Here is a 22,500-nt window from a genome sequence, read left to right as displayed (position 1 = left end):
CATCCATCTCTCCCTTCCTCCCTCCCACCCCCCCCCACCTTCATCCATCTCTCCCTTCCTCCCTCCCACCCTCTCCACCTTCATCCATCTCTCCCTTCCTCCCTCCCACCCTCTCCAACTTCATCCATCTCCCCCTTCCTCCCTCCCACCCTCTCCACCTTCATCCATCTCTCCCTTCCTCCCTCCCACCCTCTCCACTTTCATCCATCTCTCCCTTCCTCCCTCCCACCCTCTCCACCTTCATCCATCTCTCCCTTCCTCCCTCCCACCCTCTCCACTTTCATCCATCTCTCCCTCCCTCCCTCCCACCCTCTCCACCTTCATCCATCTCTCCCTTCCTCCCTCCCACCCTCCCCACCTTCATCCATCTCTCCCTTCCTCCCTCCCACCCTCCCCACCTTCATCCATCTCTCCCCTCCTCCCTCCCACCCTCCCCACCTTCATCCATCTCTCCCTTCCTCCCTCCCACCCTCCCCACCTTCATCCATCTCTCCCTTCCTCCCTCCCACCCTCCCCACCTTCATCCATCTCTCCCTTCCTCCCTCCCTCCCACCCTCTCCACCTTCATCCATCTCTCCCTTCCTCCCTCCCTCCCACCCTCTCCACCTTCATCCATCTCTCCCACATGGCTGGCATTTAGAGCTCTTTCTCCTCTCTCAGTCTTCTCTAGACAGTTCCAGGACTAAACTGTCACCCACTCTCCCTACATCCCCCACTCCTTTCTGCGTCCTTCTCTCCCTCTCCCTCCAGTGAGAAAGTATGTAGTGAGGATCAGAGAGAAATAGGAAGAAAGTCCCAGGGGTGTGTGTGTGTGCAAGGACAACACACACACACACACACACACACACACACACACACACACACACACACACACACACACACACACACACACACACACACACACACACACACACACACACACACACACACACACGGTTGAGGTTGGACATAGCAGAGTCTGTTGAGTGTAGCGTTGGCAGGAAATAACATGGAGGTGGGCTGTTTGGTCTCGGCCCACTGCTCTGCAGCCTCCCCCTCGCCAGCCAGTCTGAACACCACTGTGTGTGTGTGTGTGTGTGTGTGTGTGTGTGTGTGTGTGTGTGTGTGTGTGTGTGTGTGTGTGTGTGTGTGTGTGTGTGTGTGTGTGTGTGTGTGTGTGTGTGTGTGTGTGTGTGTGTGCCCGGGGAGAAACAGGATAGTCTGATATCAGTTCCATTCTTTCATCAGTGACGTGATTCTACAGTTATGCGTCTGATCTCATTCACGCCAAAGATCTCTGTGTGTGTCTGTCTGTGTGTGTGTGTGTGTGTGTGTGTTTTGAACAATCAAAGACATAGCTGCACCTGTAGCCAGTACCTCCAGATGTTTCTTTTGAAGAGATGACGTGTAACTGGAGAATACAGAGTGTATCTGATCACAGTTAAATCTACAGGGGATACGGTTCACATCATTATACTGTGGAACAGAGACGCCATTCAAGCCTGTTGAAACGTGTGCTTACTGTAAGTGTGTGTTCAGGGTGGGTAGGTGTGTATTTGTGATGTGTGATTAGGGGTCAGAGGTCGGCTGGGGGTGTTTATGTGATGCGGTCCTTTATAGACTTTAGCAAGTGGTACCTTTAACGGTCTGGCTGCAGGTCCGACTTTTCCTAGTCCTTTCTTCCTGACACCTAAAGGTCCGAGAGGGCCTGCACATGAGGCCCTCTCGCCCCCCCCCCGCCCCCCCCGCGGCCACGATCTCACGTCTTTGTCTGGTGTAGTCTACAGACTTGGAGACGTTGTACAGGAGACACGGTAGACATGTTGTAAATGTCTTGGTCTGTTGTAACAGTGAGGCTACGGAAACATAAGCACAACACAGACAGGCAGTCTTAAGGCGTCCGCATGCTTCCCAGCCGAAACCGCTCATATATTACGATTACATTTTTGACGTTTTTTGTTCATTTTGGACTTCGGTAAGAGTTTTTTTCGGCTGTTCGGGCAAACAGCATCTTTTCTTGAGGCAAGCCGAAGTCTACGCCCCTTCGTCAGTGATTGGTCAACAGTAGGGATTCTTCAATAAAGTGTTTGTTGTCGTTCAACGAGAGACGACTCCTTTTCATGCACATTATTTCATTGAGAAATACACCAAACATCTTAGTCAGATGTACAATTGCACGACTAAGATCTCCGTGGCAAAAACGTCAAAATTAATGACAGATTTATTGCGTTATATTAGATGAATTACGACTATTTTGAGGCACCTCTAAATGGCATCTCAAAATGGACAAACAGTACTATTGTGGTTTTTCAAGTGAAGGTCTTTTAAGGGAGCATGCGAGCACACTAGGCTGCCACGAGTTCGGCAAGGCGCCAGACGAACTGACGCATGCTGACGCCTTAAGGAGCGATTTCATGTCGTTTTTTCATTAGGGAGTCGGCCTATTTAGGCAGCATATCAAACACAGGCAAGACAAACAGTGTCTCAGGCAGGTGCAGGCCAGCCTGTGTGGGTGTGTCATGTCCTTGTAGTCCTGCCGCTCCTGTTGTGTTTAACCCTCGGGTGACAGAGGTAGGAGACTCAGTCCAAGAACTGTGTGTGTGTTTGTGTGCTTTGCCCTACAGCTGCAGAATCAGAGTCTCTCTCTGTGGGTGTGTTAGAGTGTTGGACCGCTTCAGTCTGTAAATCACTAGCTGTTTCAGAGACATCAACCAGCCAAGAACTGAAGGGTTGAGTTAACCTGTAGAACATGATGTCTCCCTCCTGTCTCTCCCCTCTGTCTCACATACTGTACGTCTCCTTCCTGTCTCCTCTCTGTCTGCCCTGTCTCCCCTGTCTCCTCTCTGTCTCCTCTCTGTCTGCCCTGTCTCCCCTGTCTCCTCTATGTCTCCTCTCTGTCTGCCCTGTCTCCCCTGTCTCCTCTCTGTCTGCCCTGTCTCCTCTGTCTGCCCTGTCTCCTCTCTGTCTCCTCTGTCTGCCCTGTCTCCCCTGTCTCCTCTCTGCCTCCTCTCTGTCTGCCCTTTCTCCCCTGTCTCCTCTCTGTCTCCCCTGTCTCCTCTCTGTCTGCCCTGTCTCCTCTCTGTCTGCCCTGTCTCCCCTGTCTCCTCTCTGTCTGCCCTGTCTCCTCTGTCTGCCCTGTCTCCTCTCTGTCTCCTCTGTCTGCCCTGTCTCCCCTGTCTCCTCTCTGCCTCCTCTCTGTCTGCCCTTTCTCCCCTGTCTCCTCTCTGTCTCCCCTGTCTCCTCTCTGTCTGCCCTGTCTCCTCTCTGCCTCCCCTGTCTCTGCCTCCCCTGTCTCTCTCTGTCTGCCCTGTCTCCTCTCTGTCTCCTCTCTGTCTGCCCTGTCTCCTCTGTCTGCCCTGTCTCCTCTCTGTCTCCTCTGTCTGCCCTGTCTCCCCTGTCTCCTCTCTGTCTCCCCTGTCTCCTCTCTGTCTGCCCTGTCTCCTCTCTGTCTCCTCTCTGTCTGCCCTGTCTCCCCTGTCTCCTCTCTGTCTCCTCTGTCTGCCCTGTCTCCCCTGTCTCCTCTGTCTCCTCTGTCTCCTCTCTGTCTCCTCTCTGTCTGCCCTGTCTCCTCTCTGCCTCCCCTGTCTCCTCTCTGTCTGCCCTGTCTCCTCTCGGCCTCCCCTGTCTCCTCTCTGTCTGCCCTGTCTCCTCTCTGCCTCCCCTGTCTCCTCTCTGTCTGCCCTGTCTCCTCTCTGTCTCCTCTGTCTGCCCTGTCTCCCCTGTCTCCTCTCTGTCTGCCCTGTCTCCTCTCTGTCTCCTCTCTGTCTGCCCTGTCTCCCCTGTCTCCTCTCTGTCTCCTCTCTGTCTGCCCTGTCTCCTCTCTGCCTCCCCTGTCTCCTCTCTGTCTCCCCTGTCTCCTCTCTGCCTCCCCTGTCTCCTCTCTGTCTGCCCTGTCTCCTCTCTGCCTCCCCTGTCTCCTCTCTGTCTCCCCTGTCTCCGCTCTGCATCCCCTGTCTCCTCTCTGTCTTCCCTGTCTCCTCTCTGCCTCCCCTGTCTCCTCTCTGCCTCCCCTGTCTCCTCTCTGTCTCCCCTGTCTCCTCTCTGTCTACCCTGTCTCCTCTCTGCCTCCCCTGTCTCCTCTCTGTCTCCCCTGTCTCCTCTCTGTCTGCCCTGTCTCCTCTCTGCCTCCCCTGTCTCCTCTCTGTCTGCCCTGTCTCCTCTCTGCCTCCCCTGTCTCCTCTCTGTCTGCCCTGTCTCCTCTCTGTCTGCCCTGTCTCCTCTCTGCCTCCCCTGTCTCCTCTCTGCCTCCCCTGTCTCCTCTCTGTCTGCCCTGTCTCCTCTCTGCCTCCCCTGTCTCCTCTCTGCCTCCCCTGTCTCCTCTCTGCCTCTCCTGTCTCCTCTCTGTCTCCCCTGTCTCCTCTCTGTCTGCCCTGTCTCCTCTCTGCCTCCCCTGTCTCCTCCCTGTCTCCTCTCTGTCTCCCCTGTCTCCTCTCTGTCTGCCCTGTCTCCTCTCTGCCTCCCCTGTCTCCTCCCTGTCTCCTCTCTGCCTCCCCTGTCTCCTCTCTGCCTCCCCTGTCTCCTCCCTGTCTCCTCTCTGTCTCCCCTGTCTCCTCTCTGTCTGCCCTGTCTCCTCTCTGCCTCCCCTGTCTCCTCTCTGTCTCCCCTGTCTCCTCTCTGTCTGCCCTGTCTCCTCTCTGCCTCCCCTGTCTCCTCCCTGTCTCCTCTCTGTCTCCTCTCTGTCTCCTCTCTGTCTCCCCTGTCTCCTCTCTGTCTCCTCTGTCTCCTCTCTGTCTCCTCTCTGTCTCCTCCCTGTCTCCTCTCTGTCTCCTCTCTATCTGACCGGTCTCCCCTGTCTCCTCTCTGTCTCCTCTCTGTCTCCTCCCTGTCTCCTCTCTGTCTCCTCTCTATCTGACCGGTCTCCCCTGTCTCCTCTCTGTCTCCTCTCTGTCTCCTCTCTGTCTCCTCCTTGTCTCCTCTCTGTCTCCTCTCTGTCTCCTCCTTGTCTCCTCTCTGTCTCCTCTCTGTCTCCTCTCTGTCTCCTCCCTGTCTCCTCTCTGTCTCCTCTCTGTCTCCTCTCTGTCTCCTCCCTGTCTCCTCTCTGTCTCCTCTCTGTCTCCTCTCTGTCTCCTCTCTGTCTCCTCTCTGTCTCCTCTCTGTCTCCTCTCTGTCTCCTCCCTGTCTCCTCTCTGTCTCCTCTCTGTCTCCTCTCTGTCTCCTCCCTGTCTCCTCTCTGTCTCCTCTCTGTCTCCTCCCTGTCTCCTCTCTGTCTCCTCTCTATCTGACCGGTCTCCCCTGTCTCCTCTCTGTCTCCTCTCTGTCTCCTCCCTGTCTCCTCTCTGTCTCCTCTCTATCTGACCGGTCTCCCCTGTCTCCTCTCTGTCTCCTCTCTGTCTCCTCCCTGTCTCCTCTCTGTCTCCTCTCTGTCTCCTCTCTGTCTCCTCCCTGTCTCCTCTCTGTCTCCTCTCTGTCTCCTCTCTGTCTCCTCCCTGTCTCCTCTCTGTCTCCTCTCTGTCTCCTCTCTGTCTCCTCTCTGTCTCCTCTCTGTCTCCTCCCTGTCTCCTCTCTGTCTCCTCCCTGTCTCCTCTCTGTCTCCTCTCTATCTGACCGGTCTCCCCTGTCTCCTCTCTGTCTCCTCTCTGTCTCCTCCCTGTCTCCTCTCTGTCTCCTCTCTATCTGACCGGTCTCCCCTGTCTCCTCTCTGTCTCCTCTCTGTCTCCTCCTTGTCTCCTCTCTGTCTCCTCTCTGTCTCCTCTCTGTCTCCTCCTTGTCTCCTCTCTGTCTCCTCTCTGTCTCCTCTCTGTCTCCTCCCTGTCTCCTCTCTGTCTCCTCTCTGTCTCCTCTCTGTCTCCTCCCTGTCTCCTCTCTGTCTCATCTCTGTCTCCTCCCTGTCTCCTCTCTGTCTCCTCTCTGTCTCCTCTCTGTCTCCTCCCTGTCTCCTCTCTGTCTCCTCTCTGTCTGACCGGTCTCCCCTGTCTCCTCTCTGTCTCCTCTCTGTCTCCTCCCTGTCTCCTCTCTGTCTCCTCTCTGTCTCCTCCCTGTCTCCTCTCTGTCTCCTCTCTATCTGAGCGGTCTCCCCTGTCTCCTCTCTGTCTCCTCTCTGTCTCCTCCCTGTCTCCTCTCTGTCTCCTCTCTGTCTCCTCTCTGTCTCCTCCCTGTCTCCTCTCTGTCTCCTCTCTGTCTCCTCCCTGTCTCCTCTCTGTCTCCTCTCTGTCTCCTCTCTGTCTCCTCCCTGTCTCCTCTCTGTCTCCTCTCTATCTGACCGGTCTCCCCTGTCTCCTCTCTGTCTCCTCTCTGTCTCCTCTCTGTCTCCTCTCTGTCTCCTCCCTGTCTCCTCCCTGTCTCCTCTCTGTCTCCTCTCTGTCTCCTCCCTGTCTCCTCTCTGTCTCCTCTCTGTCTCCTCTCTGTCTCCTCTCTGTCTCCTCCCTGTCTCCTCTCTGTCTCCTCTCTGTCTCCTCCCTGTCTCCTCTCTGTCTCCTCTCTGTCTCCTCCCTGTCTCCTCTCTGTCTCCTCTCTGTCTCCTCCCTGTCTCCTCTCTGTCTCCTCTCTGTCTCCTCTCTGTCTCCTCCCTGTCTCCTCTCTGTCTCCTCTCTGTCTCCTCTCTGTCTCCTCTCTGTCTCCTCCCTGTCTCTTCTCTGTCTCCTCTCTATCTGACCGGTCTCCCCTGTCTCCTCTCTGTCTCCTCTCTGTCTCCTCTCTGTCTCCTCTCTGTCTCCTCTCTGTCTCCTCTCTGTCTCCTCTCTGTCTCCTCTCTGTCTCCTCCCTGTCTCCTCCCTGTCTCCTCTCTGTCTCCTCTCTGTCTCCTCCCTGTCTCCTCTCTGTCTCCTCTCTGTCTCCTCTCTGTCTCCTCTCTGTCTCCTCTCTGTCTCCTCCCTGTCTCCTCTCTGTCTCCTCTCTGTCTCCTCCCTGTCTCCACTCTCTCGGTGACGACGGAGGTTTGCGGTTAGAAACCCTAATCTGCATCTCATGTGACCCACTGATGGACAGGAACAGCAGAGCAGTCACACACACACACACACACACACACACACACACACACACACACACACACACACACACACACACACACACACACACACACACACACACACACACACACACACACACACACACACACACAGGTTGTTCTGTTCTCCTCTCTTCTAGAACAATGCACTTATAAGGTCTGCTGTTAAATTCTGGAGTTCTGCTCTTTCACCCTTTATAAACACACACAACCAATGCTGATCAAGTGTGTGTGTCTGCGTCTGTGTGTGTCTGCGTCTGTGTGTGTGTGTCTGCGTCTGTGTGTGTGTGTGTGTGTGTCTGTGTGTGTGTGTCTGCGTCTGTGTGTGTGTGTGTGTGTCTGTGTGTGTGTGTGTCTGTGTGTCTGTGTCTGTGTGTCTGCGTCTGTGTGTGTGTGTCTGTGTGTGTGCGTCTGTGTGTGTGTGTCTGTGTGTGTGTGTGTGTGTGTCTGTGTGTGTGTGTCTGCGTCTGTGTGTGTGTGCTCTGTTATCTGAGGAATGTGTCTGAGTCTCATACTAGTGGTGTGTTCAGGAAACAGAAGCCTGGCTTCAGATCTACTTGAAAGCCCCAGTCTGTCAGTATCCTGGTGTTCACTCAATCAAACCCGTTCATACCCATTGATTCTTGAAGAAGTGTTACCGTATATCACCTATTAATGTGCACCCAGCGGTCTTATCCTGTCAGAATGTTATAGGCCACATTAGTCCATTGTTTATGTTCTGATTTGATTTGATTTGTGGAGAGGTTCAGCAGCTCAACTTGAGATCATCTGTCTGAGAGCATTACATTGACAGTGTACTGTGTGTGTGTGTGTGTGTGTGTGTGTGTGTGTGTGTGTGTGTGTGTGTGTGTGTGTGTGTGTGTGTGTGTGTGTGTGTGTGTGTGTGTGTGTGTGTGTGTGTGTGTGTGTGTGTGTGTGTGTGTGTGTAGTTCTGTGTACATGTATGCAAGCAGGACACATCCGTAAGCATGACATTATAGTTAATATGCTCTTGGAACTAACAGGAGAAACTCAGACACAATCTGCCGTTACGCTTAGTGTGTGTGTGTGTGTGTGTGTGTGTGTGTGTGTGTGTGTGTGTGTGTGTGTGTGTGTGTGTGTGTGTGTGTGTGTGTGTGTGTGTGTGTGTGTGTGTGTGTGTGTGTGTGTGTGTGTGTGTGTGTGTAGATGCCAGTTCCCATTCTACTCTAAACTGCCCTTTATGTCACAGCCTGTTTCTCTGCCCTCTGCACTAAAAGGAAGGCTGTGTGTGTGTCTCTGTATCTGTGTGTCTCTGTGTGTGGGTAGTGTGTGGGTAGTGTGTGTGTGTGTGTAGATGCCAGTTCCCATTCTACTCTAAACTGCCCTTTATGTCACAGCCTGTTTCTCTGCCCTCTGCACTAAAAGGAAGGCTGTGTGTGTGTCTCTGTATCTGTGTGTCTCTGTGTGTCTCTGTGTGTCTCTGTGTGTGGGTAGTGTGTGGGTAGTGTGTGTGTGTGTGTAGATGCCAGTTCCCATTCTACTCTAAACTGCCCTTTATGTCACAGCCTGTTTCTCTGCCCTCTGCACTAAAAGGAAGGCTGTGTGTGTGTCTCTGTATCTGTGTGTCTCTGTGTGTCTCTGTGTGTCTCTGTGTGTCTCTGTGTGTCTCTGTGTGTGTGTATAGTGTACTCTATTATGAACTGTGTCATATTGAGGTTATACAGGAAGTGTTGACTTATTGACTTGTTGACTTACTCTATTTTCTTTTCTGTCTCGCTCTCTCTCTCCCTCTCTCTCTCTGTCCAATAGTCACTAAAAACATCCCCCCTCTTTTCTGGAGGAGAGAGAAGGGGAGAGAGGGGGAGAGAGAAGGGAGAGAGAAGGAGAGAGAGAAGGGGAGAGAGAAGGGAAGAGAGAAGGAGAGAGAGAAGGGGAGAGACAAGGGGAGAGAGAAGGAGAGAGAGAACGGGAGAGAGGGGAGAGAGAAGAGGAGAGAGAAGGAGAGAGAGAAGGGGAGAGAGGGGGAGAGAGCCCAAGCTCTACCGTTGTGTCTAACCTATAGAAAGCAGTCTGTCTCATTAAAGTGGAGCTGTGGTCTATCAAATCAATGGTTACATCATCAACAGCTGGGTGTGTGTTTGTGTGTATGTATCTATGTGTGTGTGTGTGTGTGTGTGTGTGTGTGTGTGTGTGTGTGTGTGTGTGTGTGTGTGTGTGTGTGTGTGTGTGTGTGTGTAGGTATCTGTGTGTGTGTGTGTCTCTAGGGCAGGGTGATTTGTGTTGTCTGGGCGTTATCCAGGGGATAAACTTGGCAGACAACGAGAGAACCACAACTCCATGCCAGAACACACACAAACACACACACACTTACCAAAACACACACACACTGTTCCGTTGCTGATCCCATAGGATAGATACACCCATATGGTTTATTACTAGGACCTGGAGACGTGTGTGTGTGCGTGTTTTCAATTGTGTGCACAGTGAGCTACAAAACTATTGGGTGAGTGACACATTTTGTTGTTGTTTTGGCTCTGTAGTCCAGCACTTTAGATTTGAAACGACACAACGACTATGAGGTTAAAGTGCAGACTGTCAGCTTTAATCTGAGGCTATTTTCATCCATATCGGGTGAATTGTTTAGAAATTACAGCACTTTTTGTACATAGACCCCCCATTTTAGGGGACCAAAAGTACTGGGACAAATTCACTTATATGTTTATTAAAGTAGTCAAAAGTTTAGTATTTGGTCCCATATTCCTAGCACACACTGATTACATCAAGCTTGTGATTCTACAAACGTGTTGGATGCATTTGCTGTTTGTTTTGGTTGTGTTTCGGATTATTTTGTGCCCAATAGGAATGAATGGTAAATAATGTGTAGCCATTTTGGAGTCACTTTTATTGTAAATAAGAATAGAATGTTTCTAAACATTTCAAGTGGATGATACCATGGTTACGGATAGTCCTGGATGAATCATGAATAACCATGAGTGAAAGTTAGATGCACAAATATCATACTCCCAAGACATGCTAACCTCTCACCATTACAATAACAGGGTAGGTTAGTAATACTGTGTATGTGTGTGTGTTCACTCAAAAAGCAGTGTAAACCATGATGTTTCTTTGTTAGAGCATCAGTCAATGAGCGTCTGTCTGTCTGTCTGTCTGTCTGTCTGTCTGTCTGTCTGTCTGTCTGTCTGTCTGTCTGTCTGTCTGTCTGTCTGTCTGTCTGTCTGTCTGTCTGTCTGTCTGTCTGTCTGTCTGTCTGTCTGTCTGTCTGTCTGTCTGTCTGTCTGTCTGTCTGTCTGTCTGTCCGTCCGTCTGTCTGGTCGCTAAGACACTAGCTGTTGGTGTGTGTGTAACAAACATCGCTGGAGTTTGTTTATGGGTTTGGTGTTAATACTGAAAAAACTAAAAAACCTCACACACACAGAGATAGAGTATGTGTGTTTACAACAGTGACGTGAAGAAGAGTCATTCAGGAAGTAGCAATAGCCTGCTGATCAAAACAGCAACCTGGAGGCTCGACCAGTGTGTGTGTGTGTGTGTGTGTGTGTGTGTGTGTGTGTGTGTGTGTGTGTGTGTGTGTGTGTGTGTGTGTGTGTGTGTGTGTGTGTGTGTGTGTGTGTGTGTGTGTGTGTGTGTGTGTGTGTGTGTGTGACAGCATGTTGTTTGTCCATAAAGCTCCTTACTGGTTGTTTTTCACAGATGTTCATTGTAAAAGGTTTAAACACGGTTTCCCATGCTATTTCAATGAACCATAAACAATTAATGAACATGCACCTGTGGAACGGTCGTTAAGACACTAACAGCTTACAGACGGTAGGCAATTAAGGTCACAGTTATAAAAACTTAGGACACTAAAGAGGCCTTTCTACTGACTCTGCAAAACACCAAAAGAAAGATGCCCAGGGTCCCTGCTCATCTGCATGAACATGCCTTAGGCATGCTGCAAGGAGGCATGAGGACTGCAGATGTGGCCAGGGCAAGAAATTGCAATGTCCGTACTGTGAGACGCCAAAGACAGCGCTACAGGGAGACAGGACGGACAGCTGATCATCCTAAGGATCGGTACATCCGAACATCACACCTGCGGGACAGGTACAGGATGGAAACAACAACTGGCGAGTTACACCAGGAATGCACAATCCCTCCATCAGTGCTCAGACTGTCCGCAATAGGCTGAGAGAGAGGCTGGACTGAGGGCTTGTAGGCCTGTTGTAAGGCAGGTCCTCACCAGACATCACCGGCAACAACGTCGCCTATGGCCACAAACCCACCGTCGCTGGACCAGACAGGACTGGCAAAAAGTGCTCTTCACTGACGAGTCGCGGTTTTGTCTCACCAGGGTGATGGTCGGATTCGCGTTTATCGTTGAAGGAATGAGCGTTACACCAAGGCCTATACTCTGAAGCGGGATCGATTTGGAGGTGGAGGGTCCGTCATGGTCTGGGGCGGTGTGTCACAGCATCATCGGATTGAGCTTGTTGTCATTGCAGGCAATCTCAACGCTGTGCGTTACAGGGAAGACATCCTCCTCCCTTATGTGGTACCCTTCCTGCAGGCTCATCCTGACATGACCCTCCAGCATGACAATGCCACCAGCCATACTGCTCGTTCTGTGCGTGATATCCTGCAAGACAGGAATGTGTTCTGCCATGGCCAGCGAAGAGCCCGGCTCTCAATCCCATTGAGCACGTCTGAGACCTGTTGGATCGGAAGGTGAGGGCTAGGGCCATTCCTCCCAGAAATGTCCGGGAACTTGCAGGTGCCTTGGTGCAAGAGTGGGGTAACATCTCACAGCAAGAACTGGCAAATCTGGTGGAGTCCATGAGGAGGAGATGCACTGCAGTACTTAATGCAGCTGGTGGCCACACCAGATACTGACTGTTACTTTTGATTTTGACCCCCCCTTTGTTCAGGGACACATTATTCAATTTCTGTTAGTCACATGTCTGTGGAACTTGTTCAGTTTATGTCTCAGTCCCCGTTTGCTGAAAATAAACGCAGTTGACAGTGAGAGGACGTTTCTTTTTTTGCTGAGTTTAGTATGCTTATTTACTTTCTAGTGTTCTTCTTAGTTCTATTTCTCGTGTTCTACTTGACTGTTTAATTTGTTTTCTATAGTACTACTGATATTGATTACTGCATTGTTGGGAAAGAGCAAGCAAGAAAGACATTACACTGTACTAGTGCACGTGACAGTAAAAACCCTGAAACCTGAAACCGAGAGAGAGAAGATGGAAGAGAGAGGAGAGAAGGGGAGTGAGAGAGAGAAGATGGAGGAGAGAGGAGAGAAGGGGAGCGAGAGAGAGAAGATGGAAGAGAGAGGAGAGAAGGGGAGTGAGAGAGAGAAGATGGAAGAGAGAGGAGAGAAGGGGAGCGAGAGAGAGAAGATGGAGGAGAGAGGAGAGAAGGGGAGCGAGAGAGAGAAGATGGAAGATAGAGGAGAGAAGGGGAGCGAGAGAGAGAAGATGGAAGAGAGAGGAGAGAAGGGGAGCGAGAGAGAGAAGATGGAGGAGAGAGGAGAGAAGGGGAGCGAGAGAGAGAAGATGGAAGAGAGAGGAGAGAAGGGGAGCGAGAGAGAGAAGATGGAAGAGAGAGGAGAGAAGGGGAGTGAGAGAGAGAATATGGAAGAGAGAGGAGAGAAGGGGAGCGAGAGAGAGAAGATGGAAGAGAGAGGAGAGAAGGGGAGTGAGAGAGAGAATATGGAAGAGAGAGGAGAGAAGGGGAGCGAGAGAGAGAGAGAGAAGATGGAAGAGAGAGGAGAGAAGGGGAGTGAGAGAGAGAATATGGAAGAGAGAGGAGAGAAGGGGAGCGAGAGAGAGAAGATGGAGGAGAGAGGAGAGAAGGGGAGCGAGAGAGAGAAGATGGAGGAGAGAGGAGAGAAGGGGAGAGAGAGAGAGAAGATGGAAGAGAGAGGAGAGAAGGGGAGCGAGAGAGAGAGCCAGACAGAGACGAGACAAACTGCCACTCTGGCATGTCTCAGGAGCCATTATTGTTGCCATGCAACATTAATTCAGCCCTGTATGAACTAATATCCATTCAGCTCAATTTGTGGGACTGTCCTCACTTTAAATAGTGTTTAACCACTGAACTGAATACAGGGAGTTCATTGGCCAGCTCCGCCTAGTTACTCAACTCACTTCATAGGCTAGTGTATGGGTGTGTGTTCAGTTTATGAGGAGCGTGTGTGTGTGTGTGTGCGTGCTTGCGTGCGCGTGTGTGTGTGTAATATGGGAGGGTAGCAGCTCTGAGGAATGTGTTCTCTCCCCCACTGTTCCACTGAGACTCCAACAAAACAGAGAGAGAGAGAGAGAGAGAGAGAGAGAGAGAGAGAGAGAGAGAGAGAGAGAGAGAGAGAGAGAGAGAGTGGGAGAGAGGCCCAGCACTACAGAATGGTTATATCTGAGGTGCCCATTTCTTATCTGGATGGGCGGCGTTGAGTTCATTTATGATGCGCTCAAAACTGATGTTGAACCAGTCAAAAACAAAACACATGTGGACGTGGTGGAGAGAAACAGGGAAACATCTGATCATGGATTAAAGACATGACACCAGCCAGGGACATCAGAGTGCAATGGGACAGCTTTGGGGACATCAGAGTTCAGTGGGACAGCCTTGGGGAAATCAGAGTTCAGTGGGACAGCCTTGGGGAAATCAGAGTTCAGTGGGACAGCCTTGGGGAAATCAGAGTTCAGTGGGACAGCCTTGGGGAAATCAGAGTTCAATGGGACAGCTTTGGGGAAATCAGAGTTCAATGGGACAGCCTTGGGGAAATCAGAGTTCAATGGGACAGCCTTGGGGAAATCAGAGTTCAGTGGGACAGCCTTGGGGAAATCAGAGTTCAATGGGACAGCCTTGGGGAAATCAGAGTTCAGTGGGACAGCCTTGGGGAAATCAGAGTTCAATGGGACAGCCTTGGGGAAATCAGAGTTCAGTGGGACAGCCTTGGGGAAATCAGAGTTCAGTGGGACAGCCTTGGGGAAATCAGAGTTCAGTGGGACAGCCTTGGGGAAATCAAGGACAGGTGTGTTGGTGTTTTAAACAGACCAATGGGCTTTTATTAGGTACTTCTGCTCCGCTAACAGACTCTTAATACCACGACTGATATAAACATGTGAGAACATGTAGCCAGTCCTCCAGTCACCTCTCCTTCTTTCACCCTTAGGGGGATCCAAGACTGGTCCATGGAGAACAGACACCAACTTAGAATGGATAAATGTTGGTCCTTGGTCCGTGCGCGTGTGGAGTGTGTGACGTAAAATGCGTGGGTGTGGGTAATTGGCTAAACGGATGGTTACGTATCCGCCGGCCCGTCAAAAGTTCAACTCATCGGAACGTTTCTCCGTGAAAATGGAGGAACATTGTATGGATATGGATGCGTCACCTCCGCTGACCGTCAACGTACAACTCCCATTGAGATTGGAAACCACTAGGGCCAAGGACCTCACAGTACAATACTATCACCATACTTACAGTAGGTGCCGATACGATATGTATTGCGATTCGATACTGGGGTTTTATTGCGATTTGATGTTCCAAACTTTTTGCTCACCACATGTCTGCTGCAGAGAGACGAGAGAGCATGAGAAAATATATTTTCAGGCATCATGGAAATAAAAGTACTATTTAAGAAGAAGATTAAGAACAAGCTATAGGATGAAAAATGTCCAGAGTTTTGGTGCAGGTACAGCTGACTAACTCTAGCTAACACTGCCTAGCAATTTTTTTTTAATATATAATGTACAGTATATATATACTAATCGAAACTTTGAGTCAAAGTATCAATATAATATCGTCCAAAATAATAATGCGATATGTAAATATACATTTCCCCCCCCCATCCCTAGAAACCACGGATAAAGATCAAATCAACGAGCCAGTCTGGCCTCGCCATTATACGTTATACTTTCACCGTCATTTTCTTCTCTTCTCTGCGCTCTGTAGTTTCTTCCGCTCTTTTTGATCGGGAACCAGCGTGTCGTATGTTTGTGTGTGTGTGCGCGTGTGTGTGCGCGTGTGTGTCAGGATGTACACATGCGGTTTTGTACTCTTTGATGATAAAGGACTAAGGTCCCTCATATATACTGTCATCTGGAGGATAGCTGGAGGGCTGACAACACCCCCACGCACACACACACACCCCCACCCACACACACACAGAGAAAAATAATTTGCTACAGGGTGACTGTCTAAATGATTGAACGCTATATTTTCTCTCCTTCCTTCTTTCTCTCCCTCCTTCCCCCTCACACCCCCTTTTCTGTCAACTCACAGGTGGTGTCCTCCCATCAGAAACACACTGAGACCAGCTTGACAGCACAGAACGGAAGGAGGGAGGGAGAGAGAGAGAGAGAGAGAGAGAGAGAGAGAGAGAGAGAGAGAGAGAGAGAGAGAGAGAGAGAGCGAGAGAGAGAGTCGACATCTGTGAATCACATCAAGGCAGCTGTGGTTAGAGTGGACTGCAGTTATTTTACGAACGAGAGGCAGAGAGGGGGACAGAAGTGGAGAGAAGGAGAGGGGGATAGAAGAGAGAAGAGGAGAGAGAAGGACAAAAGGAGAGGGGGCCTGGGTGAGTTTCCAAGCCCAGGACGGTGAACCCTGATCGGGGGTCTTTCAGGCGACAGTGGGGTTAGTCCAGGCCCCTGGAGTTCCTCTGGAGAGATGAGGACCTCTGAGAAGACAGTGTTTAGACACAGCTGAAAATAAAATGAATCCTGACTCTAATGGATTCTGTGATTACAGCATGGATTGACCTTTTCTTCTCATCTGAAGGGATATTTTCGTTTTTTATATGGACGTTTTTCTGTGTGGAAATGTGTCTATTTTTTCTAAATGAATTTGGAGTTTCAATTCTTTCTGGTGTGGATTTTAAGGAGGCTGTTTAGTTGACTCTGTGGATCTGAAACTGCCCCAGTCATCTGGAGGGATTTAAACAATAACTATTTTGGCCTTGGATTTCTTTCACATATCATTTTTTGCTGGAGTTTTGTGTTTTTTCCCAATATGTTTTTTTCATACAGTAATTGAGACTGCTTTGTAACCTTGGTAACCAAGCGGTAACCAGGCGTCAACTGAGCGGTAACCATGGCAGCAGCCTATCGCGTGGTAGTGAGCAGCGTTAGTTGCTACAGCAGCGTGGTGGTGGATCGTCGGGCTCAGAATCACGCGGTGCACTACTGCTCCGGGTCATGTGGGGCGCTGTCCCAGGGACTGGACTGTACTGTTGCCCATCGCAGCACCTGCTCCGAGCTGCTGACCGCCCCATCACACACACACGCTCACACACACCCCGACCCCTCACACACATTCACACACAACCTGACACGAAACGCTAACTCTCCTCACCAAATTCCCAACAGCTGTAAATTTAGTATCACTAGCTCTAACGGGAGTTTTGGTGTTCCTAATGATCCTAACAGTGTGTATGGTGTGGTGGGTGAGGACAGTCCTCCATGGCGAGGTAAGAAGGCCAACATTACCACCACTACTACCAGTCCTGACCGGCCTCTCCAGAGCTCTGCCAGTCTGAAGGACATCACAGGAGAAGCCATCAACCTGGCCAGTGGCAAACTCAAAGAGTTCTCCTTCGAGAAGCTCCGCCTCTCCACCAGCCATGTGACCTTCAGGAAAGGTCGCAAGGTCAGGCCGGACTCCTACAGCCGTCGGTCCACAGACCTCGACATCGTCTACGGACACTTCACTGGGAACGTCGGAGGAACGGGGAATGGGACAATTACCGGAAATGGAAACGCCAATGATGAGAACCTGCCTCCTTTCAGCGACACCATCAAGGTGCTCAAAGGCCTATCGCCTGCTAGCATCACCGCCGGGGGTGGGTCTCTATCCACAACCAGCCTATCCAGTGTCTCCAGGGCCGGGGGCGGGTCCACCAGTAGCCTATCCAGCGCCTGCTCTGGTTCCTTGGAGGCGGGGCTAAACACAGTGGCGTCTCTCTACCTCAGCTCATTAGCCGACGAGTCCCTCATCGCCCGGTTACTGGAGAAGACCCGTGCAGGGGAGGAGGGAGGAGTGGGAGGAGCAGGGGGGGAAGACATACGGGCCTGTCTGGACATTCTGGTCAAGTGTTCAGAGGACTTGAAGAAATGTACTGACATCATCAAGCAGTGTATCAGTCGGAAGAGTCCCGGGGGAGGGGAAGATGGGGGAGCCAGTCCAGAGAGCATCTACAGAGCTGTGATGACCAGACTGAGCTCTTATCTGAGGAAACTGCCTCTAGAGCTGGAGGGGGCTGGGTTAGGGTTAGGGTCAGGGGCAGGAGGTCAAGGGTCAGGGATTGGAGGTAATAGCGAGTTGGCCGAGCTGGTTAGTAGTCTTCAAATGCTGCAGCAAGCTGCTGTCCCCTTCTCACCCATATTTGGGAATGATCAACCGCCACGGTATGAGGACGTTGTTCAGAACCCTCCCTTACCCAAGAGCAGGGATCTACTGCCACCCTCATCACTCGCTCCAGACTCCTCTCTCCCTTTGTCCACTACGCCTGAGACAGCAGGGAGGCATAAGGTTCAGACCAACGGGCTGCAGCACACGCACACTCTGTCACACACACACTCTCCCTCACTGCATACACACACGTTGTTTATTTCCACCCCCCAATCCCAGGCACACACACCTTCATCGCAAACGCACACTCCGTCAGCGTGCACACACACTCCGTCCATCTCCCCCATGGAGGCTCTCTTTATTGAGGAGGATGCAGACCTGGGAAGGGGTCTGAACAGGGCTTCCAGACACACACACTCACACACACCGACCAGAAGCCTCACACACACTCACAGTCGGAACGGGACAGCTTTTAGTCCACACACACCCCCCAGCTCCGCGCACACACACCTCAGCCCCAATCTGTCACACGTACACGTTACACACACACTCCAGTCTGCCGGTGAAGACCTCACCCGCCCCCCAACCTCCGAACACACCCCTCCTGTCACTCATAGAGACGACGACATCGACACACTTCTGATGGACTTGGAGTGTCTGTCGCAGAGCATGGGTCGGGAGAGAGACAGAATCAGAGAGGGAGAGAGAGAAAGAGAGACGGAGCCCCCTCTCCCCGTTAAGACCAGACAGAGGGGGACAGGACAGGGGAACACCTCCCCACAAACCCAACCCTCTCTCCAGACACAAACCCAAATCAACCCCCAGGCTCAAAGGCCTGTTCCTGTTAGCCACCTAACCGCTAACGCCCAGGCCACTAGGTCGACCCCCAGCTCGCCTGCTCCTCTCCCCCAGGCAGAGGGCAGCGTGGTGGGGCTGGGAGATGAGGAGGACAGGACCCTGCTGCTGAGGATCCTGGAGAGCATTGAGAGCTTTGCCCAGGAGCTGGTGGACTCTGGGGGTAGTCCTGGGAACACTGGGAAGACTGGGGCTCAGAGCAAAGAGAAGGACGTGATGAGACTCCTACAGGACACTCTGGCTACTGCAGCCAAGACTGACACTATGACGCAGGCCAAACTACCTGGATCTCCACCAGCTGGGCAAGGTGACTGTCCGTGTCTATCCATTCATATTTACGGTATTGTGTATATGTTGCACGGTTCTTCTTTCTATGTATGTATGTGAACTGAACTGTGCCTTTACCTACAGATGGACCTGTATCCACGCCTGTACATGTGGCTGCCTCCACACCAACACCTGCACCCAGACCTACATCTGGTGCTGTATCCACACCTGCACCCAGACCTACATCTGGTGCTGTATCCACACCTGCACCCAGACCTACATCTGGTGCTGTATCCACACCTGCACCCAGACCTACATCTGGTGCTGTTCCTACAGCTCTACCTGTCTCTTCAGCTCCCACACCTGTCCCTGTCCCTGCCCCTGCCCCTGCCCCTGCCCCTGCCCCTGCCCCTATCCCCACAACCCTAGCAGAGTCTGTCGCTACAGACCATGCTACACCTTCTGCCCTACCCACACCTGTTCCACCACCTACAGTCGTACCCACACCTGTTCCACCACCTACAGTCGTACCCACACCTTCAGAAGCGGCTACAGTTGGACTGTTAGAGGCCGCTAGACGTGAACATCCACCTGTAGCTGACCTGACAGCTGTACTTACCACCAAGGCCACCCCTCCACCGGCTGTAACACCTGTCCCCTCCCCTGTCCCGCCCCCTACACTCACACCTGGAGAGGCACCTGTTGCAACCATCGCTGCTCCTCCTGTTGCCGTGAGACACCCGGTTGCCCCTAGCGATGTGGTTGCCCTGAGAGACATCGGCTCGACGCTGCTCATCCAGCAGACACCCGAGGTGATCAGAGTGAGTACCCCTGACCAACGTGTGTGTGTGTGTGTGTGTGTGTGTGTGTGTGTGTGTGCGCGTGCGCGTGTGTGCGTGCGTGCGTGTGTGTGTGTGTCAGGCTGTCAGACTTCTATTAGTCAGGTCTACCTGCCTCTTCCTCTGACACTATTGCTGCTGAAGGAGACTACTTTCTCTGTGTTCTAGTTGAGAGATGTATTGCTGGTTGGATATGTGTATATGTTCTAGCTGAGAGAGAAATAGATTAAGGGAGAGGGAGGCAGAGGGAGAGGGACGCAGAGAGAGAGAGAGAGAGAGAGACAAAGGGAGGCATGCAGAGAGTTAGAGAGGCAGAGAGAGAGGGAGGCAGAGACGGTGAGGGAGGCAGAGAGAGGGAGGGAGGCAGAGAGAGGCAGAGAGAGGGAGAGGGAGGAGGAACGGAAGAGGTGGAGACAAAGTGGTGGCCAGCTCTCTCCTCTCCTCTGGAATGTTTGGGGTAATTTAGGGTTTTGTGCTGTCACAGGAGACAGAGCATTATTGCTCTGTGTTTGTGTGTGTGCGTGTGTGTGTCAGTATGTTAAAGTGGGAAGTACTTTAGGTTCCTGGGTGTTCTGTCAGTGCTGGGTGCCATGGTAACGTCATAAATACAGTGCCTTCAGGAAGTATTCATACCCCTTGACTTATTCCACATTTTGTTTTGTTACAGCCTGAATTTGAAATGCATTAAATATATTTTTTGCCCATCTACGCACAATACCACATAATGACAAAGTGAAAACATGTTTTTAGACATTTTTGCATATTTATTGTAAATGAAATACAGAAATATGTAGTTTACATAAGTATCCACACCAATACATGTTAGAATCACCTTTGGCAGTGATTATAGCTGTGAGTCTTTCTGGGTAAGTCTCTAAGAGCTTTGTACACCTGGATTGTACAATATTTGCACATTATTCTTTTTAAAAGTCTTCAAGCTCTGTCAAGTTGGTTGTTAATCATTGCTAGACAGCCATTTTCACAACTTGCCATAGATTTTCAAGACGATTTTAAGTCAAAGCTGTAACTAGGCCATTCAGTAACATTCAATATCGTCTTGGTAAACAACTCTAGTGTAGATTCGTGTTTTAGGCTATTGTCCTGCTGAAAGGTGAATTTGTCTCCCAGTGTCTGTTGGAAAGCAGACTGAACCAGGTTTTCCTCTAGGATATTGCCTGTGCTTTGCTCTATTCCATTGCTTTTTAATTTTATTTATCCTAATAATAACAAGCAAACCCATAATATGATGTACTCACCACCATTCTTGATTTGCCCTAAACATAACTTTATGTCCTGAATACAAATCGTTCATTTCTTTGCCCACATTTTTGTACAGTTTTACTTTAGTGCCTTGTTGCAAACAGGATGCATGTTTTGAAATATTTGTATTCTGTACAGGCTTCCTTCTTTCCACTCTGTCATTTAGGTTAGTATTGTAGAGTAACTACAATGTTGTTGATCCATCCTCAGTTTCCTCCTATCACAGCCATTAAACTCTAACTGTTTTAAAGTCATCATTGGCCTCATGGTGAAATCCCTGAGCGGTTTCCTTCCTCTCCAGCATCTGAGTGACTTTCATGTTTAATTCATTTGTAAAAATGTCTGAAAACATAATTCCATTTAGACATTATGGAGTATTGTGTGTAGACCAGTGACACAAAATCTCAATTTAATCCATTTTAAATTCAGGCTGTAACACAACAAAATGTGGAATAAGTCCAGGGGTATGAGTAGTTTCTGAATGCACTGTAGGTGGCCTACATATCAACATGGAGTAAGGTTACACTGCATGGTCAATCAACAGACAGGAGAGGTAGAAGGAAAGAGAGAAGGAGGGATGACAAGGAGAGAGAGAGAAGGAGGGATGACAAGGAGAGAGAGAGGAATGTAGATGAAGTGGTCCGCTCACAGGCTCTCCTCTCTGATTGGTTGAAGTGTTATTTTGGGACCAGTCTCTGTTGTTGCAGTGTCACAGGCAGAGTGTGTGTGTGTGTGTGTGTGTGTGTGTGTGTGTGTGTGTGTGTGTGTGTGTGTGTGTGTGTGTGTGTGTGTGTGTGTGTGTGTGTGTGTGTGTGTGTGTGTGTGTGTGTGTGTGTGTGTGTGAGGTGCTGATTGGAGCACAGCGGGAGAGGGTGGGGGCTGTTGGCATTGGGAATGTTAATGGTGTTGTTACCAAGCACACACACACACACACACACACACACACACACACACACACACACACACACACACACACACACACACACACACACACACACACACACACACACTAGGCTGACAGATAGAGGTGTGATGGGGACCTAAATCTGTCTACTACGGCATCTTGCTAACAGACTCACTGTCGCCACAGTGTAAACGGACCCTGTGTGTGTGTGTGTGTGTGTGTGTGTGTGTGTGTGTGTGTGTGTGTGTGTGTGTGTGTGTGTGTGTGTGTGTGTGTGTGTGTGTGTGTGTGTGTGTGTGTGTGTGTGTGTGTGTGTGTGTGTGTGTGTGTGTGTGTGTGTGTGTGTGTGTGCGTGTGTTTGTGTGTGTGTCTGTCGCCAAAGGGTAGGCAGACCCATTGCTACTGTTAGGTCACAGCTGAGTTTAGGAATAGCTATGTGTGTGTGTGTGTGTGTGTGTGTGTGTGTGTGTGTGTGTGTGTGTGTGTGTGTGTGTGTGTGTGTGTGTGTGTGTGTGTGTGTGTGTGTGTGTGTGTGTGTGTGTGTGGTGCTTTCTGACCCCCGATGCCTCTTTGGCACTCTGAGAATTATGCAAATACACCCCAGCGCCAACCCCGCCCCATGTCCTAATTAAATATTACCCTGTCAGTCACACTGAAGTGCGACACAGGGGTCCAAAGGCAGTGTGTGTGTGTGTGTATGTGTGTGTGTGTGTGTGTGTGTGTGTGTGTGTGTGTGTGTGTGTGTGTGTGTGTGTGTGTGTGTGTGTGTGTGTGTGTGTGTGTGTGTCTGCTGACAGAGTAATATAGGCCTTTCTGCACCTGTCAGAGTGTTCCCATTAATCACCATGGAGACCAGGAGGCAAGGCCAGATGAATCCAAGGCCAGGCAAGCCAGTCGAATGCAGAGCAGAGAGCAAGACAAGACTAGCAGAACAGAGTAGAGAGCAGACTAGCCATTTGGAGCCCAGAACAGAAATGAGGGATAGCCAACCCTCCTCCTACCCTTCTACAGTGACTGCATTTCAAATGGCACCCTATTCCCTTGACCAGGGCCCTAGGCACTAGGGTGCCATTCGAGACGAAGCCAGGCACAAGATAATAGAGCTGAAGTTACTGCTCTACGGGAAATACCCAGGCACAAGA

At 50.8% G+C, this 22,500-nt stretch overlaps 1 protein-coding gene across 2 annotated transcripts in view; it reads left to right on the top strand.

Moving 5' to 3' along the window:
- Nucleotides 1-22,500, top strand: part of LOC139532355 (serine/threonine-protein phosphatase 2A regulatory subunit B'' subunit alpha-like) — a 53,263-nt gene that overhangs the window by 11,867 nt on the left and 18,896 nt on the right. For both annotated transcript variants that reach the window (XM_071329822.1, XM_071329823.1), the window contains exons 2-3: nt 15,167-18,395; nt 18,500-19,176. In XM_071329822.1, the coding sequence (XP_071185923.1) occupies nt 15,977-18,395; nt 18,500-19,176 (3,096 nt within the window). In that variant the 5' untranslated portion in view covers nt 15,167-15,976. The remainder of the gene's footprint in view (nt 1-15,166; nt 18,396-18,499; nt 19,177-22,500) is intronic.

This window comes from Salvelinus alpinus, chromosome 10 (assembly GCF_045679555.1).
Source record: "Salvelinus alpinus chromosome 10, SLU_Salpinus.1, whole genome shotgun sequence".
Taxonomy (NCBI): domain Eukaryota; kingdom Metazoa; phylum Chordata; class Actinopteri; order Salmoniformes; family Salmonidae; genus Salvelinus; species Salvelinus alpinus.
This window is presented reverse-complemented; position numbering and strand designations above follow the sequence as displayed.